At 42.3% G+C, this 17,471-nt stretch overlaps 4 protein-coding genes across 5 annotated transcripts; 1 reads left to right on the top strand and 3 right to left on the bottom strand.

The window, feature by feature from the left end:
- Window positions 1-205: 205 nt before the first annotated feature.
- On the bottom strand, window positions 206-4,325 carry LOC129599874 (ectonucleoside triphosphate diphosphohydrolase 2-like). The gene is made up of 8 exons (XM_055498215.1): window positions 3,497-4,325; window positions 2,664-2,811; window positions 2,248-2,422; window positions 1,714-2,058; window positions 1,114-1,278; window positions 899-1,030; window positions 649-792; window positions 206-366 (listed from the first exon to the last, which is right to left on the bottom strand). Exons 1-8 carry the CDS (start codon window positions 4,188-4,190, stop codon window positions 262-264), a joined length of 1,908 nt encoding a protein of 635 aa, XP_055354190.1. The 5' UTR covers window positions 4,191-4,325; the 3' UTR covers window positions 206-261.
- Window positions 4,326-5,178: 853 nt separating this feature from the next.
- Window positions 5,179-7,527, bottom strand: LOC129599870 (transcription factor Jun-like; the record flags this gene model as incomplete). Its single annotated transcript, XM_055498213.1, has 3 exons — window positions 5,179-6,390; window positions 6,547-6,681; window positions 7,191-7,527. Coding segments are annotated over 3 exons (1,035 nt in total), but the record flags the coding sequence as incomplete, so codon positions are not given.
- A 1,524-nt stretch (window positions 7,528-9,051) lies between these two features.
- On the top strand, window positions 9,052-14,050 carry LOC129599916 (ATP-binding cassette sub-family F member 2-like). Its single transcript, XM_055498272.1, has 15 exons — window positions 9,052-9,140; window positions 9,450-9,686; window positions 9,742-10,137; window positions 10,662-10,876; window positions 11,222-11,274; window positions 11,335-11,497; window positions 11,568-11,603; window positions 11,826-12,035; window positions 12,103-12,159; window positions 12,438-12,491; window positions 12,547-12,585; window positions 12,651-12,746; window positions 12,803-12,894; window positions 12,971-13,034; window positions 13,417-14,050. The coding sequence occupies exons 2-15, from the start codon at window positions 9,536-9,538 to the stop codon at window positions 13,711-13,713; spliced, it is 1,923 nt and encodes a 640-aa protein (XP_055354247.1). The 5' UTR covers window positions 9,052-9,140; window positions 9,450-9,535; the 3' UTR covers window positions 13,714-14,050.
- Window positions 14,047-17,243, bottom strand: LOC129599917 (uncharacterized). Of its 2 annotated transcripts, XM_055498273.1 has the most exons (8): window positions 17,152-17,243; window positions 16,883-17,061; window positions 16,357-16,399; window positions 16,150-16,296; window positions 15,349-15,760; window positions 15,076-15,137; window positions 14,711-14,957; window positions 14,047-14,533 (listed from the first exon to the last, which is right to left on the bottom strand). In XM_055498273.1, the coding sequence occupies exons 3-8, from the start codon at window positions 16,360-16,362 to the stop codon at window positions 14,400-14,402; spliced, it is 1,008 nt and encodes a 335-aa protein (XP_055354248.1). In that variant the 5' UTR covers window positions 16,363-16,399; window positions 16,883-17,061; window positions 17,152-17,243; the 3' UTR covers window positions 14,047-14,399. The 2 variants fall into 2 exon arrangements, with proteins under 2 accessions (XP_055354248.1, XP_055354249.1); XM_055498274.1 differs by lacking the exons at window positions 16,883-17,061; window positions 17,152-17,243 and adding an exon at window positions 16,683-16,870.
- Window positions 17,244-17,471: the final 228 nt, after the last annotated feature.

The raw sequence follows: 17,471 nt of genomic DNA, 5'->3' as shown, positions 1-17,471 counted from the left end.
ATGCGTACGTGCTACCTGTAGCATAAACACACAGTTTTTTATTCGCACATGCAAAATAGTACGTCCATACACTTTAGTAATTAATTCCTTGATATATTATATCTTTAAGCAACAAAAATATGTACATATTTTTACATAACTTTCGCCGCGAACTAATAATTTAACGAATTTGGTTGCAAACTGAGCGTCACATTCACGGCTGAAATTAAAGGCTTCGGAATTATTGCTGAATAATTTTTAGTAGAACAACATACATAATTGTTATCCCTTATTGTATAAATACAGCGACTCATAACCCGAGTTTGGTAAATCTGAGGAAGCTGCAACTGCCCATCCCAACGTCCATCCCACGTCTATTCCGTTAATCTGCAAAGGCCAAGTTTTTCTTTATAAATATATGAGCTGACCACTCATTGTCAGTACACACTTATAAAATTGTGCTTGTCGCATACTATGAACCGAATACAACTACTACGTTAAGTAAGTCAAATCTTCATTCACTTATATTAGATTACCGAATAATAATTATGTTAAGCTTGCAGTAATATCGAGCAGTGCAGTACGCCAATGCTTAATACGCTCTACCCATCGTATATCACCAAATACGCTCTACCCATCGTATATCTAAACAGCTAAAAAAACTTTAACCTTTTTGGCAAATGTCGTGTTCCCCAAAACTTCATCGGACAAGTTGTAAACTTCACCCAGCAAGACTTCCAGATAGGTTGTATCAAAGCATTGCCGCAGGAAAAAGCTTTTCAGTTCAGGACGTCGTTCGATAAACCGCTCCATCTGCAGAACTTGATAACTTGCATCACATCACTTTCACTTCACAATTCTTTATTGTGAAAGACGTGTACTGTATACCATATGTTGTACTGCTGTATACAATACGCACCTGGGAATGTGTTTTCCCACAAACGGCTTGCCTAGCTGCCCGAAAACCGGCAAAATCAAAAGGATCAATGGAAAATGATTCGTTGGACACCACTCGCAGATTTTTTGTATCATAATAAAGCGCTCCAGAACCCTACAGTCGAAATATATACGATTATTTTGTAGGCGTTTGGTACTCACATTCATTCACAAAACTCCATTGAAGTTTATACCGACCACAAATTTTCCTTCAACCTTGCCCTTTTCGATGCCCCTAAATGTGCATTCCCCATCAGCGAAGGGACAAACGGAAGGTGAGAGATCCATGTTCTTCTGAAATAATTCAGATACTAGCTGCCGACATCCTTCCGCATCTCCGCTCCCCCGAACGGAAAATCTTTCCTAAATTAACACAGACTAATTGTACAAAGGTCACGGCATTGAGAAACAAATGTACGTGTATATCCGTAGCCGTGGTATTGGATTTCAAGTAGTGTACAGTAATGCAGCATCACACAAGCTTACGTGGAAAAGAGCGATGCTGTAAAAAATATTTACATGATATTCTAGATACAATCACTACAGCTAAAATTAGTAAAACGCATACGTGCAAAAGTTGATCTTATGTGCAAAAGTTGTAATATAAAATCATATTATTATTTAACTTATTACTGGCATACTATCAGGGAAAAATATGTACTTCGAGTACTATTTATATTTATATAGTGGTGTGTAAAATGCATGTAATGTTGTGTATGCCTTAACAGTATAAGCATAAAAGTGAATCACTTGTCACTTGATCACTTAATTTATTAGGATTTGATTTTAAGCAGTAACCTTATGATGATGAGTAGGTATGGAGCCGTTACTACACGGACGTCCGAAATGCTGGGCAGACTCCACGGTTGTTTCGTAATCAATGGGTCGGCACGGGTCTGCAATGGGCTCGGTGAAGTTTTTATGGCTTAGGAGAATAGCTTTGTAGCGCCGGTAAGCTTCATTTTTCCCATAACAGAGATAACTCCTGGTGTACACTTTATATTCATGACCATAAAGGGTGATCCTAAACGTGGCGCGGATCTTTTTCGTTGTTGTCGGTGTGATCTCCGATGTGAACTGTGTGGAAGCCCCGCCTAAATCCAGCGATCCCCATGTCACCAGGCGAGAATCAGTCGGCAATCTCTGCGAAATGCTAGCAATAAAAGCTTTTCAGTAGCTATAAAATATTATACAAGGAAAAAATATTGTTACGGTTAAACGTCGATGTGTACATGTATTACCTGCGCTGCACTCAGGAGACTGAACTAATTAGAAATTACTTATATAATTGATTGTGCAGCTATGTGTACTAGTGCAGTGACATTCACTTACCGCGTTATCGATAAAAATTTTTTTGATGTAGTTGATCGATATCCAGGAGTACCCGCCTTCTAGTTCTGGCGATAAAATCTGAATGTTTTCTTCCAAGACGTTGAAGGTAAACTCGTTGCGGATGAATGACACCACCGATTTGAGGATCTCCGCAGCTAGGGCTGCGTTGTTCTCACTGCAGATTTCAAGCTGAACGTAATTATGCAAACAACTAATAAGTAATAAATTTTTTTCCGTGCATTCCACTGTCTCTGTTAACTAGTTTGGGCAATCAAAATAATAGTTTGTATAATTATAATATTGCACAACGCGGTAAAGCAATTAACAAATTTATAACGTCGACAGCATAAAATACATGTTCAATATGTGTGTAAAATACAATATGAATTGTGAAAACTCTGTCAATGTTGACTGACCGCAGCACTCGCATGCCGGCAGTGGCGCCCAGCAAAACCTTTGTCATCTTGTGCTGGGATTTGGGAACTTCCAGGCTGGCATGCTGCAGGCATTCCCGTAAGCTGGGTCCGGCGGCTTCTGGTGTATCCCGAAAGGTGCTCAATGGCGCTACAAAATTATTGCAAATCATTTTAATCCAGCATTATATGTGCTGTACAGCATTGTTTTCATTCACAATACTTCTACGCCTGTCTACATTTGAGATCTACAATACATTGTAGACTGTACTTGTACACATGCTTACTTTGTTACGTTAGAAGTATGCGTATTTTACATTGCGAAAATCGATAAAATATATATTGTACTATATTACAGATCGTGTTCCTTACTACTTCTACAGTTTTATGGGAATGCCAAATGGGAGTGGCTGTATAACTATATTTATATTTTCTACATAAAAATTTAAACAGAATCATAGAACTACAGTACAATTATGCGTGTATGCAATTATACATGTACAATACACAGAGGCAAAGCAAAACAAGACGTACAAATTACTTATGTACTTACAAAGGATGACGTGCAATTTTTACAGTAACTACTGTATTATCAAAGCGATCAGCTCATCTTACCAGCATATTCCTAGAGAAGATTTATACGAATAATTAGATTTTTATAAAACGCTGCAGTTGAATAATGTATTTAACACGAATAGCAATAATTAATGTACTAGTACAAGGGTTAAGTTCATTTTTGCTTATCGTTGTGTTTGCACTCGTTTGCTGTTATGTACGAGTAAAACCATGTTGGACTTGCAAAGTAAACTACAAACAAATCACAATGTAAAATGTACCTGTGCACTGTTTGTGAAGTTTTTCCTGAACGACTCCCGATCCGTTAATTTTATCCACATGCCACTCATAAATAACCAGATCCGTATGGGATGACCCGGCATCGATAATCACTACGTAGCGATAGTCTTCATGTTCTTCCGGGGTTTCGAAGAGATTTTTCATGGAGAGTTCAATATCGTCCGTCCCATCGGAAGTGATCTCTTCCGCGTGTTCTAAATCCGCTTTGACCGCGGCCACCGTCGTGTTCCTCCGGTACGGAGTCCTCACTTTGGTTGTCCTCGGCTTCTTTGTCCGAGCTGCTTTAGTAGCACGCAGAGTGGTATCGGTTACGACCACTTCGCTCGTTGTACTCGTGGTTACAGTACCATCTTCGGTAGCACTGGTAACTTCGGTGGTGTTCGAGGTCAACGTCATCGTCGCTTCGCTTGCACTACTAATTGTGGCAACAGCTTCCTCGGTTGCACTGGTAACATCCGTGGCTTCTGTTGTGAGCGTAGTTAGAAGCATCTCAGTTTCATTATCGCTGTTCACTTCCGTTGCGGCTGCTTCTTCAGCTACCGGCTTTATCGTGGTGGTTACTGAAATCACTGTGGTGGAAGTTAGTTCCTCCGCTAGTCTGTCTTCCGGAAGCGGATGTGCGAGGAACACAGGAAGCGACGTTGTGACGAACACAAATAATAAAACAGATCTCATTTTGAAAAAATTATATAGTTTTCTATATCAGACAGGTTTTTCCGTTGAGAATAAAGCCTCCGTGAACAGCATCCACATTACAAGATCTAGATCCAGCCAAATTAAAGCAGATTTAAACAGGGCTTGATCACACATAATCACGCATTACCGACATAAGTACTACGTTAAAAGTAGAGCGGTGGTGTACTATGTCTTCTTTTCACACGGTCACAGATTAACAATTATGTGCATATTTTGGCACTGGCTTGATGTTGGCTGATAAAATCTGGATTCTGGACTGCCGACTGACTTTTCACAAAATTAAATGAAGCACGTGTGCCGGTGAAGTATATAGGAGTACACCTACTTGCGCACGCATCCAACTGTGTTTCATATCGGCCTTTTTTTCAAAATTTTTATAACTGTAAAGTCCGAAAAAAAACCGCATTTACACTAAAAATTAATGTAACTTTTTAGTCATAAACACACAGAACTTTATACTTATACACACTATACGAGTACGAATAGTCTTTTTAGTCATAAACACACAGAACTTTATGTTATACGCACTATACGAGTATGAATAGTCTTTGTTGTATGAATAGTCCGATTGTGTGTCACTATTGATAGTTAATAAAGTAACGCAGTTTTATATAGTAAATAATTATATTTTACATTAATTTCGTCGCCAGGGTTTTGTGAAAGTCTGCCGTTAACTGCATTTTGGACTCATAATATTACAAACTCTTCCTGTAGAAAAATAAATGGTACTGGTAATAAGTCCCTAAATAAAAGCCTGACCTGAAGAACAGTGTGTAACAGCGCTTCGAAACAAAATGGAATCACAAAATGTTGTTGCAGTTTGGTTCAGTTATTAATTAATAACTTCAGTTTGGTTCAGTTGTTACTTAAATTATTACAATAATTCGGTTGTCGAAGGTAAAATTTCTGATCGATACTGCACAGATTACCCGTAATTGTGTAATACTGAATAGACGGCCTGGGCCAGTAATTCCATAATCATTTTATTGCGATAGATACAAAAAGGACACGGGGCATCAGTTTGACTGCAACACAAGTGCATTCGTAATACGTTAAAAATTAGTAGAACCACAAACACAAGAAAGAATCATTCCAACAACTATGTCAGCCTAATCATCACCGGCTCAATAGCTTCCCACACTAAATGGATAAAAAAAGAAGACAAAAGGACACTCATAAAAACCCACGGGTAAAATTCACGAAAGCTGCATAAACAAATAAAAAATTTCTCTCCAAACGGGGACGAGATAAACTCTACTATTAATTCTTTGCAATATGCTTTCTATATCTGTCCATCTACCGGTACAAAACAAGTCTAACAATAAAAGCACTTTGCACAAATTAAAAAAAACCACCTCCCCAAATAATCTTCCATCCCGTGTGATAATCCAATTCGTTTAATACCATCAGTGCGGATGTGTGGCCGGGAGAGAGCGCGAACACGAACAGACATCATCCGCACCGGCAAGGGTCTGTGGCTGTTTGGCCGAACCGCCAGATCAACGGAACAACAGGAGAGAGAGAGAAAACAGAGAAAAACAACAGATAACACACCAGGAAGCCGGCGACCGTCTACCCGTTGTTGGCACTTGTAGGAATGCATTGCGCACGGGGTTCTACTGCTGCTGCTGCGACTGGCGCTGCAGCGACTGCATTAAATTCTGCGACATCTCAATACTGCATCCGGAAGTCATATGCATCAGCAGCTCCTGTCGGAGTATCGACAGATCATTCCGCAGCGTGTCCGCCGTATTGGACAGCAGGGAATTCTGGTCCTTCAGTTCGCGTACTTTATCCTCCAGCTCACTGATGCGCTGGATCTTCCGCTGCCGACATTTCGCCGCGGCCAGGCGGTTGCGTTCGCGTTTACGCTCCACTTTCATGCGGTGCTGGTGGTTCATGTCGATGGCCGGAGAGGGACCGTCGTGGGCACTGCCCGAGGAGCTGTTGGTCGACTGTGTGGAGCGCTGATCAGAAGGCACAGTTTGGGGATCGGAGGGCACCGGGGACACCGACGGGGAGTAAGGCTCCATTTTGGCCTGCTGCAGGATAGGCATCTGCATGGTGATGGCGCCGCCGTTCGGATGGTGGACCGGATGGGCGGTCATGGTTTGCGGCTGGCCCGTTTGGATGGGCAGGATTTGTTGCTGCGGGTTTAGCGTAAAGAATTGCGGGAACACTGCGGAAAGAAGCAAATTCAATGGAAAGTCCACCAGTCAAAATTTATAAAGCTCACTATAAAGCGTGGCAAAATTCAGGGCTCACTACAACGAGCATTGATACACGACCACTGATTGACCGTGCAAATTCAAGGTTCCTGGAGACCTGGACTCACCATTTTGTCCGTTCACCTGGCCTAACTGGCTAATGGGGAAGGCAACATTTCCTGCATTGGCGGGTACCACGTTGTAGGCCATTCCGTTACGGTGTAGTGCGTTCAAGGCGTCCACAAAGCCTTTCGCGTATGATTCTACAAAGTAGTTCAACTAAGTCAGAAGATGACAGCGACAGATCATTAAAGCAAACAAAGAACGTTAATTATTAACTTCAGCCTTCATTCATGAAGTCGAGGGTACTGTAATAATAAAGTTTACTCGGCTCGTTCTTACGTGAATGACGAATTACTGATTCAGAAAAGTGAAACCAAAACTGTCAATGAGGAACAGTAGCAGCAGCTAACAACTACAAGCTATAACCAATAAAAAGGGAAGTTGGACAGTGAAGCAGATCCGGTTGTATGTAACACAGCTCCGCGATGACATCATAGAAAATATGCACGCTCATTCATGAGCACACCGATCCCATTCTTCAGTATCTTAGTCATTTGTTTTGGTATTACACTCTCGTACGATCAAGCGCTACTCCAGATTCAACAACAAGCTATAAGCTTACGTGATCGAGGATTGAACCGTAGACAAGTCTGGCAAGTTTTGATTTTCAGCGAAACGAAAAGCAGATCGGAAGATAAACGACTCTTACCTTGGTCTTCAGTAACGTTTTTGGGATTAAAAACAATCTGCGTGGTGGGCGTCGGGGTGCTCTGTCCCATGAGGCCCTGGATGATAAATTTCTCTAGATCCGGTGAGGCCAACTGGAGCATCTGGACATCGGGACTGGTGAGGAGAAATCCCGGGGATGTCTTGAGATCCGCCGTAGCACCACTGGTGGCGGGCACGGTCAGCTGATTCAGCGCAATGGGATTAACACTGTTGACGGCGCTGCCCGTACTGGAGGCCTTCAGATCCAACGTCAGATTGCGCTTCTTATGCCCACCTGAGGGGGCCTTGGTGGGGGCAGCGGCGGCGAAGGGGGATGATCACTGGCGGGTGTTACGATGCGTACACCACTCACTGACGCAGCGTCATTACTGTTGGCGTTCTGACTACTCGCTTCAGACATCTCTCAGTCTCGTAAACTGATCTGACCCACGCGACGGTTGAGAACGGGAGAATCGGTGTACTTATTTGTAAACAAATAAGAATGCCTCGAAGGATAGGATTTGTGCTGCAATAGGCTCAACTGGCCATCGTCGTGGCTGACTCAACACGGATCTTGAAGGCTTGGCTGGTAGCACAGCACACAGAGCGAAACTCAAACAAACGGGTGCTTTACGGTACACACACTACTCTCTCGATCAGATGCAAAAATGAAATATGGGCTTGTTCGCTTGACTCACAATAACCTAACTCGCCCTGATTCACCACCTTATCTTTTATATGCCACTTTCTAAACCAGCACGAAGTAGTACCACAAGAAATTCACGCATGGCCGTGCGCTGTAACAAATTTCAGGCGAAGAACTCGGCCTGGCACTGGCAGACTGCGTGAGCTGCTGTGGCGTGTTGAAGTTGGCTTTGTACATTTTGTATCGTACGAGTACGACTTTGCTCGCTATGCACTCGTACGCCTCGTAAACTGTACGCAAAGCCTGGCGACTTCCGGTGAACTCCGCTTACGGAAATGGAGATTTTACAGGGAGTGTTGACGGACAGGCCGTATTTACGTGTTATTTAATTGAACAGCTGAGTGGGAAGTCTTTGCAGTAAAAAAGCGTCGGCCCACATCACACGCAAATGCTGGATGAGTCATGGAGTTGATTCATCGAACCTATGACCAATTTAGGAGAACTGATTCACCCTGATGATTCATACCGCTCTCGACATTTCTCTGTCTCTTTTGTTTTTTAAGTTTTGAATGCCACCTGCAAATGGCTCTGTAAAATTTAATTAGAGCCAATAATTATGTAACATGAGTAGGTAAAATTAAGGTGACGCAGCAGCTTGGAGCTGTTCTTCAAAAGGGAATACAATGCGGCACAAATTTTATACAGTACCGATTTCAGAAAATACATACCGGAAAGTTGATGCAAATGCGTAGTGTGTTACTGTACTTGATGAAGTTATGCACTTTTGATGCCGGTCAAGTTCAGCTGTTCAACGCTTAAAATTGCTCTCATACGTACTGCCTGGTGGTTCGAATTACATTACAGAATAAGAATTACATTATAGAAACTGACAAACCTTTGAAATTTTGGTTGCGCTCATTGTCTTTTGACAAAAGACAATGAGCCTTTTGTTAGTAGTTTTACTTTTCAAACGACCTTCCGGCTTCCGGTAAAAAATTACAATTAATAGTGAGTCGGCGAAGTCCGCCTGGGCAGGCGACCGGGCGCCGTGAAACGCATTTAATCAAGGGAGCAGACAGAAATTCGTTAGACACACGCTCTGTCTAACTCTGTACTCTTGATTAAAAGCGGTGCCCGTTTTACGGTTTACGGCGGACTTCACCGACTCACTAATAAGTCGACAGTGTCGACTCGAACCGCCACCGGAAATCCGTCGTCAGGCTTTTCGTAAGCTACCTATACCTCAGGCTTTTCGTAACCTACCTGCTTTCAAATTTTGTTTAACATAATCCCGAATAAGACCAGGTAACAGATATGATTATTTATAATAACTAATAAGTACATAATACGAATAGTTCTCCTAGAAAATGTGCTACAAATTACAATTTATACTAAATAAACTGGCGGGCCACCGCGATGGATAAGATGAGGCTCACCACGCTACTGCCCATTCACGGGCATTCACGAAACACTTCCTCGCTGCGCAACTGCACCGTTCAAATTTAATTGTTCTTTTTTATTTTTGCACTGAAATTTGAATTTTATTTTTCAAGAAGTAAAATTCTCGTGGTACTTCTGGACTCTCCCTCAAAATTAATTTCTTTCCATTTACAGCATTTCGTATACTTGAGCAACTTTTTTGCGAAGAACAGTAGAGGGAGGACTTTTGAATCCTTTTCGTCGTCCTTATCGCCACCATAATGTCTAGTGTTTCCAAGAAGAAGCGCGAGGCCAAGAAGGCCGCCGCGGCTGCTACTGCGCCGCCCAAGAAAACTACGGAATCGAATGGATTGACTAACGGGCATGCTCCCGCTGCCACTGAAACTGTGACCGCCGTCGATAGCAAACTAGGTAAGAAAATTCCCTCCCCTAACCCACCGCACCGTCCAACCGCAGCGTTGTGTAGTGGCGAACCTGGAAGTGGAACTGAAGGAACTCGACATGAACAGCGAGTTCCGCACCTGCACCGGCGTGTTGGCCAGTCATCCGCAGTCGCGTGATCTAAAAATCCATAATTTTTCCGTGAATTTCCACGGGTTTGAGTTGTTGCGCGACACACAGCTGGAGTTGAACGCGGGCAATCGGTACGGTCTGATCGGGCTGAACGGCAGCGGGAAGAGTACGCTGCTGGCGGTGATCGCCCGCCGCGAGATCCCCGTCCCCTCCGGGCTGGATATCTTCCATCTGCACCGCGAGATGGCCCCCGTGGATAAGACGGCGCTGGAGTGTGTCATGGAGGTGGATGAGGAGAGGATGCGGCTGGAGAAGGAGGCGGAGGAGCTCGCGCACGCTGATCCTGAAGGTACGCTGATTCCTGTGCACGCAGGGCCTCACTCGCTTTCCATCATACAACTACTGCTGCGTAAATTTTTTCTTAAACCTATCGGAATATTGCGATACTTGTTATGCACGATTGTGTTTTCTTGCTGCCTTTTTTTATTAATTTTCCAGGCAAATCAGAGAAGTTTTTTATCACTAGATTTTTATTTCGTAAGGTTTTTTAAATATTTTTTTCTTTGAATTTATTTCAAGTAAAAGTTGATTTATGAGCTGTGTTGGTCAAATTTGTACCCGTATAATATTTCTGGATATAATACTTCTGGCTAATGTGTTGTAGAAGTAGAATGCAAGTTACAACTTTATTTACCTACAGGTTACATACAGTAAGTACGCAGTAGTTCTGTTTACCCTTTAAAAGATTTCAGTGCGTTACTCGAGTATACGCATTTTCAAAATTCCCAGTGTGCTCCAAGTATTTGCGATATTTTCTTTGATTCTTTTATCGTGTTTTGGAAATCGTGCTTATTATGTTTTGGAATTTTGTAGCCTCGCACGATAAATTGATGGATATTTATGAGCGGTTGGACGAACTGGGAGCGGAGACTGCTGAAACGCGTGCAGCGCATATCTTGCATGGTTTGGGCTTCACGAAACAGATGCAGCAAACTAAAGTCAAGGATTTCTCCGGAGGCTGGCGAATGCGCATTTCCCTGGCCCGTGCCCTCTATCTCAAACCTTCTATGCTTCTCCTAGACGAACCGGTATGGTTATAACTTTTTCATTCCTACTAAATCCTTAAGTTTTTACATTTTGTATTAAGCCATATTGCCGTTAATATCTTGAAAGAACTTAATTTTTATAGTCGTGACTTGCAAGTGTGTCTTGCCGGTGGTTTGAATTTCTGCAACCTTATTACGATATTGTGGTTGCGTTTTTTTTACCTTTTGGTGAAAACGATTGTTTTGTATTCAGTTTACATGGTATCAACTTTTTGTTCATAAGATTTACCGTTTGCACTCGCCTTCGGGTTATAACTGTTTTGTGAACTGCTGTAGTTCCTGTGTAATTCTTATGTTGATTGCTAACTTTCTTCTAATGGTTTCTAGACAAACCATCTAGATCTGGATGCTTGTGTGTGGTTAGAAGAGGAACTGAAATCGTAAGTATGAGCCAGACTATGTGTTGGCCATTATCTGTATTACGATGATGATTTTTGCAGGTACAAGAGAATCCTCGTTGTGATTTCGCATTCACAAGATTTCCTTAACGGAGTGTGTACCCACACTATACATCTGAATCAAAGGCAACTTAAATACTACGGTGGTAATTATGATTCCTTCGTGCGAACACGAGCAGAGCAAATGGAAAACCAACTTAAACAGGTTGGGCATATCACTCACTCACTCATCCCGGCTGCTGTTCATTGCCAATCTAACCGTATGCTATTCGTAGTACAAATGGGAACAAGACCAAATCGCCCACATGAAGGTGTGTACATTATCGTTGCGATAAAAACTATTCTCTGAATCGGTATTTATATGATGACATTAAAAGGCCGAGAATGTTAGGAGCCGACCGGTTTCAATGCATTGACTCAGCGAAGCGATAAATTATCTGAAATATGATTCCGTTTGTTAGCCAGTTGTATTGTAGAAATATTCGTTAATTTGCGAAGATTGTTAATAGCGTGTTTTTTATTATTGCTTGTAGGAGTACATCGCTAGATTTGGGCATGGTAGTGCCAAACTAGCGCGACAAGCGCAGAGTAAAGAGAAAACACTGGCCAAGATGGTGGCCGGTGGCCTAACAGAGCAGATTGCCAAAGACAAACTGTTCAACTTTTCCTTTCCGGACCCGGGACCAATTCCCCCGCCCGTCATTATGGTGCAGAAGGTTTCTTTCCGCTATAATGAAACGAAGGTAAAGATAAGCGACTGCGATGGAAGCGTACTCTCTATTTGCCAGTATAACGCTTGTTTATTTACAGCCCTACATTTACAAAGATCTGGAATTCGGTATCGATTTGGACACCCGCGTCGCTTTGGTATGTTACTGCGTACAGAAAATAATAGTAACTTGTGCTGTTTTGTACAAGATTGCCTACCAAACTAATGATTTACTAGTTAGCAGAAAGTTCTGTATAACTTTTCTAATGTACACATTTACGCACTGTTAATAATACACACTGCTGTTACACTGTTCGATACATCGCTAATAATTTTTATTGCCTTCGAAGCAGTTAAAGATCCAGTTTGAGTTCAAAAAATGTGTTTGTTTTAGCGACATATGTGCAAAATGGTTAGCTAATGTCTGTATGTTTAGGTGGGTCCAAATGGTGCCGGAAAATCGACATTACTAAAATTATTGGTTGGGGAGGTGAGCGCTAATATTGATAACTGTTTGTACGGTCATTGGAACGTTTATTTTTTAGTTGGTTCCTACAGACGGAATGATCCGGAAGCATCCTCATGTAAGTTTTGAATTTTATTTCCTTAGCTGGTGTCATACAGTGATATACGGTTCATAATTATGTAGGTGAAAATCGGGCGATACCATCAGCATCTCCACGATATGTTGGATCTGAATCTGTCTGCCGTTGACTTTATGATGAAAGCATATCCAGAAGTTAAAGTATGGGGATTGTGTTTGTTTAGCCGGAAAAAGTGTTCACTTTATTTTTTATACAGGAAATAGAAGAAATGCGGCGGATTGTAGGCCAGTACGGGCTTACGGGACGGCAGCAGATTTGCCCTATGCGACAACTTTCCGATGGCCAGCGGTATGCGTTAATAACCATACTTTTGCTAAATCGTTTCTTATAACTGAAAAAGTACTTAGTCACGATTATTTTGCAGATGTCGGGTAGTGTTCGCTTGGTTAGCTTGGCAAGTTCCCCACTTGTTGCTCTTGGACGAACCGGTAAAATACAGATACAGTACAGATACAGATCACAGAATTAAAAATGATTAAATATACTTAGTACTGCGCCAAGTCAGTCTGCTGGCTGATTGGTTTAGGTATATCTATATGCAGTATTGTGTTTGCCGTTTGGCATTATCATAGTACGAATGAAGGCGCATGGTATTGGTAATTTTAGGTAAATGTAGCAAAGTTTTCATTTTTACTATGGCAGTACTGGTGAACTTTTTTTACGCGGCCACGTACTTCTATGCATCGATGTGCGATTTAATTCTTAAAGACTAGAGTAGTAAATACTGTTACTGTAAATGAACATGAGCATACTGCAGATGAAAAACTTGCGAAATGTGTGCAGAAAGGACGATTTTGGTTTTGTGCATAGACGAATCATTTGGATATGGAGACCATCGACGCGCTGGCAGATGCCCTTAACGAATTCGAAGGCGGCATGATGCTGGTCAGTCACGACTTCCGGCTGATCGATCAGGTGGCCAAGGAGATTTGGGTGTGTGCCAAGCAGACCGTGACGAAATGGGACGGCACCATTGGCTCCTTCAAGGAACATCTGCGCGCCAAGATCAACAAGGAACGGGCCGCGGATGACGCTAAACTACAGTCCAAAGCGCAGGGTGATAGTAAAGCTCTCCCTGCCTCTAAATCGTCCACGAAGAAAGCGTAAGGAACGCTGGGAAGCGTTTCTCTGTCTAGTCCTCGTGAAGCGTTAATGGTTTTGAAAAATGGGATGTGGAATCATCGGTTTGTGATGATGACCGTAATTTATCTGATAACAACTGAGTTCTTATTGGGAATTCCCGCTTATTGTGAACTATGAAGCGGTTTGGTTGTGAAGAATCAAGAATATACACGAGTTTGTTGATGGTTGGTCGTAAATCGTTTAAGTGTTAGCATTTGCTGGACGATTTGAATACTCACCTTGTGAAGCAAATTTAAGATTTTTGGGTTACATTTCCTCGAAGTCGTTCATCATACAAGCGTCGTTGAAATAAATTGCAGCAAGTAAACAAATGTTTTCTTGTTTTAGCGACAAACAATTTTAAAACAAGGTCGAAAACTTGAAGTCGTGCTTTCCATGTAGTAAGACAAAACAAATGTAACGGTACAGCTGCGCATTACAGACCGGAAATCTTCCACAACCTTCAAGGTAGAAAGCCACGCTTTTCGTCGCATGAAAAGCTAATAACTGAAAATTAAAAAAACCTCGACTGGTACTTTGTACAGCGGTAAAAAGCAATACAGTATCATTATGCAATAACAGTTGCCCAACTGAAGAATGAAGAGATTATCAAAGTAGTGTGAAACAAATATTACTGTCCATCAGCAACAATTAGTAACTTTGTACGAGCGCTAGTCGCTTTCTGCTTCGGCTTCGCGCGGCCACTCCTGTCCCGCTCCCGCATCTTCGTCGTCCGGCTGAATTTCATCGTGATTGAAAGCGTTAACATCTGGTCTTCGTCTGGAAATGGGAGGAGCAACAAACCCTACAAAATCAGCAGCTTTCAAAGCGAACCGGTTTCCTAAATCTCCATCCGTATTCTTGACGTACTCGAGCAACACAGAAAAAAGACAAACAGTGATCACATCCAAGCTATTTAATTCATAAAAGAATCTTGATTACATTCGTGTAACCGATAAAATTCTGTAACATCAACGCTTACAGTCATCAATGTTCCGTAGTTCCTGTGCGTCAAAGTAGGCCCGCGGAACGGCCACCGCGCGACGCGTCTCCCGTCCGAATTTGACACTGCGTCCGCGCGCAATATCCGGCCCCATGGCCTGCACGATATCCATGAGATTCTGCCGGGAAGGAACCTCCACATCGATATCACGCAGACGGTTGAGCAGCTCCTCCGGGCGGACAGCGATCCAGTCATCACACAATTGCGGGCGCAAAACATTTTTGCACTGTAAAAACATAAAGTATAGTACGATATACTGGACAGCGTACAGTCATTCTACCACAAATGTATCATTATTTCTACAAAAAGCAGTTTAACAACAGTGGCGTTTGTTTAATTTGTACCTCGTCCAGGGAATAGTTCTCCCGCAACGCTTGCAAATATGAGAGAAAGCGATTTTTGGCATCTGCAAAAATCAAGTCATTCACACCCACGAAAACTAATACAACTTGTTATCTAGTTCTCACGTTCCGTCGCTACGACTGGCATCACACAAGCAAGGATAGAAAACGAATGAAAAACCGCTAAATCACAAACGTATTCGCGAACAAAGCTTGCAAGGAAAATAAAATAATTATTCGTCACATCGAACGATATTACACAAAATACGTTCTTACCAACACCCGTCGGTCCCAGCGTGGCGTGAGTATTGCGCAGCATTCCGGCCGTCGACCGACCGGTATTGACCATGGTATCCAGCGCCGGCAGCCCATCCTCGTCGTGCTCCCCTTGGGTCGGCAGGTGGTTCCCATCCTCCCCGTCGCCATCCGACGCCGCCGCGTAATTTACCGCTGACCCGTTGGTCAGTTTGGCCTTCTTGCGGGCCTGCACTTTGACGGAATGTGTCGGCGTGGAATGCTGGTAGTCCTCCCGCTTGATCGGATGCATCACCCGTTTCACCGCCACCGCCCGGCCACCGCGATGATCATTAGCCGCGGGTGTCATCTTACTGGTGGAGGGAACGATCACAGCGATATCGTGATTAAGAATGTGGTTGGGCGGTTCCGCGTGATCGGAATACTGATTCCGCTGTAACGTGCACACATTGTTCGTGTTTCAAATTTTGATTATTTTAATTTTCGGAATTTTCTTAATAAATTAATCTTTATTATTCAAATTTTTCAAAATTTTACTATTTAAAATATCATTTATTTTCAACAAAATTTAATTTTTTTATTTACTTGTGAAGGCGTATTTGTGATACTTCTGTATTTGTGATACTTCTGTTGTATATACAGTACAGTGTGCGGGCTACCAAATAAAAGTCTGTAGAAATTATGTTCGTACGTAGAAAATACAAAAAAGGTAAGTAACTTCTGTGCTACAGTTTTAATCTGCAACACGAACGCAAAAATAAAAATATCTCAAAATATTTTTTTAAAAAATTTAAGGTATTGGTTGTAATTCATCGGGCTCACCGATAACGCGAGATTCCGTTGCGACAGATGCGCGATGGATGTGGATAAATTCTGAATGGCCGCCGCCTGCTGGCTGACAATGGTGGTCAGCTGGGCGATTTGCTCGGCCATCGCCTCCTCCGAATAAGCGATGTAACTGCGTCCCTCCTGCTCATCACGAAAAATCTGTATGCATCTTTATAAAAAAATTTAAATTATTTCACTCACCGCCATGTTCAATATTTTCCGGCTGCAGTGTATGTATCGGAATCTAGAGACAACAGTAAATTTTAATTCAGCGGTACAGACCATACAGTGTACATTTTTTTCTAATTTGAAAATCACTCAACATTATTGACTACGAGTCTACGGTTGCTTTTCTTCTTAGCAAAGATGTCAACTCGATCCAAAGTGTTGCAGTTATGAGATGATGATATGGTCACTGAAATTCTCAGCACACAAAACCCTGTATTATCTAAAAAATGATTCATTATTAAGGGAAAAACTTAACACAAAATCGCGAATACCCACAAATCAGAATGCAGCCAACTCACCAACTGCTACTGTAGTAATCAAAACTGAAAACATGGAGTGAGAGACACATGTGATGGTGAACGAAGAGCAAAACCATGAAATCGTAATATTAAAAAGTCCAAATCCATTTCAAAACTGAAGTCAAGCGTCCTTAATTTAATACTTTATTAAAGCATATAGAAATTATATTAAAGACAGCAGCATGTAAACAAAAACGTACCCAAAATTAAAGCGCACACCAACGGGAATGCCAAAATTTGATACGGTGGTTGTACAGTTGTGGTACCAGAACTGTTTCACGGCCGTTCTTTAAAAAACCGTAACCGACTGGCACTGTTCTTTATTTGTGCGAAACAATCCTCCAGCTTTCCGTTTTAACAAAACACCGTGACAAAATCTCTAAACACAACCAAAAACCTTTAGTAATTGAATGGTAAGATAGACCTGCAACTAGTGAAAACTGTTAACTTCCATGGTTACAAACCGCACAGAGTGAAACACGACGGTCTCTCCGTCTCTGCTAGTGGCAGCTAGCACAGCCAGCGTGAACACGCGTGCGACGCTCCGGTTACGCAGCCTGTTTATTTCCGCAGACACTTGAGACTCGAGAGAGCAAGCAGGCAACGAGACGCACGGAAATCATGGTGGCGCCACGTGCCTGATACGAGTACATTACTGCCTTGGTAATGTGTGTGCCGGACTGAGGAGGTTGCCATAGACGCACAGTAAAAGCGATATTGATGTTTTGTCTGCGCTTAAAAAACGAAAATTACTGTAAACCTTCAGAAATCCCGCCAAATACTTACATA

Source organism: Paramacrobiotus metropolitanus, unplaced genomic scaffold (assembly GCF_019649055.1).
Source record: "Paramacrobiotus metropolitanus isolate TYO unplaced genomic scaffold, Prichtersi_v1.0 Parri_scaffold0000157, whole genome shotgun sequence".
In the NCBI taxonomy this organism is placed as follows: Eukaryota; Metazoa; Tardigrada; class Eutardigrada; order Parachela; family Macrobiotidae; genus Paramacrobiotus; species Paramacrobiotus metropolitanus.
Note: the sequence above shows the minus strand (reverse complement) of the source record. Positions and strands in the feature narration are given on the sequence as shown.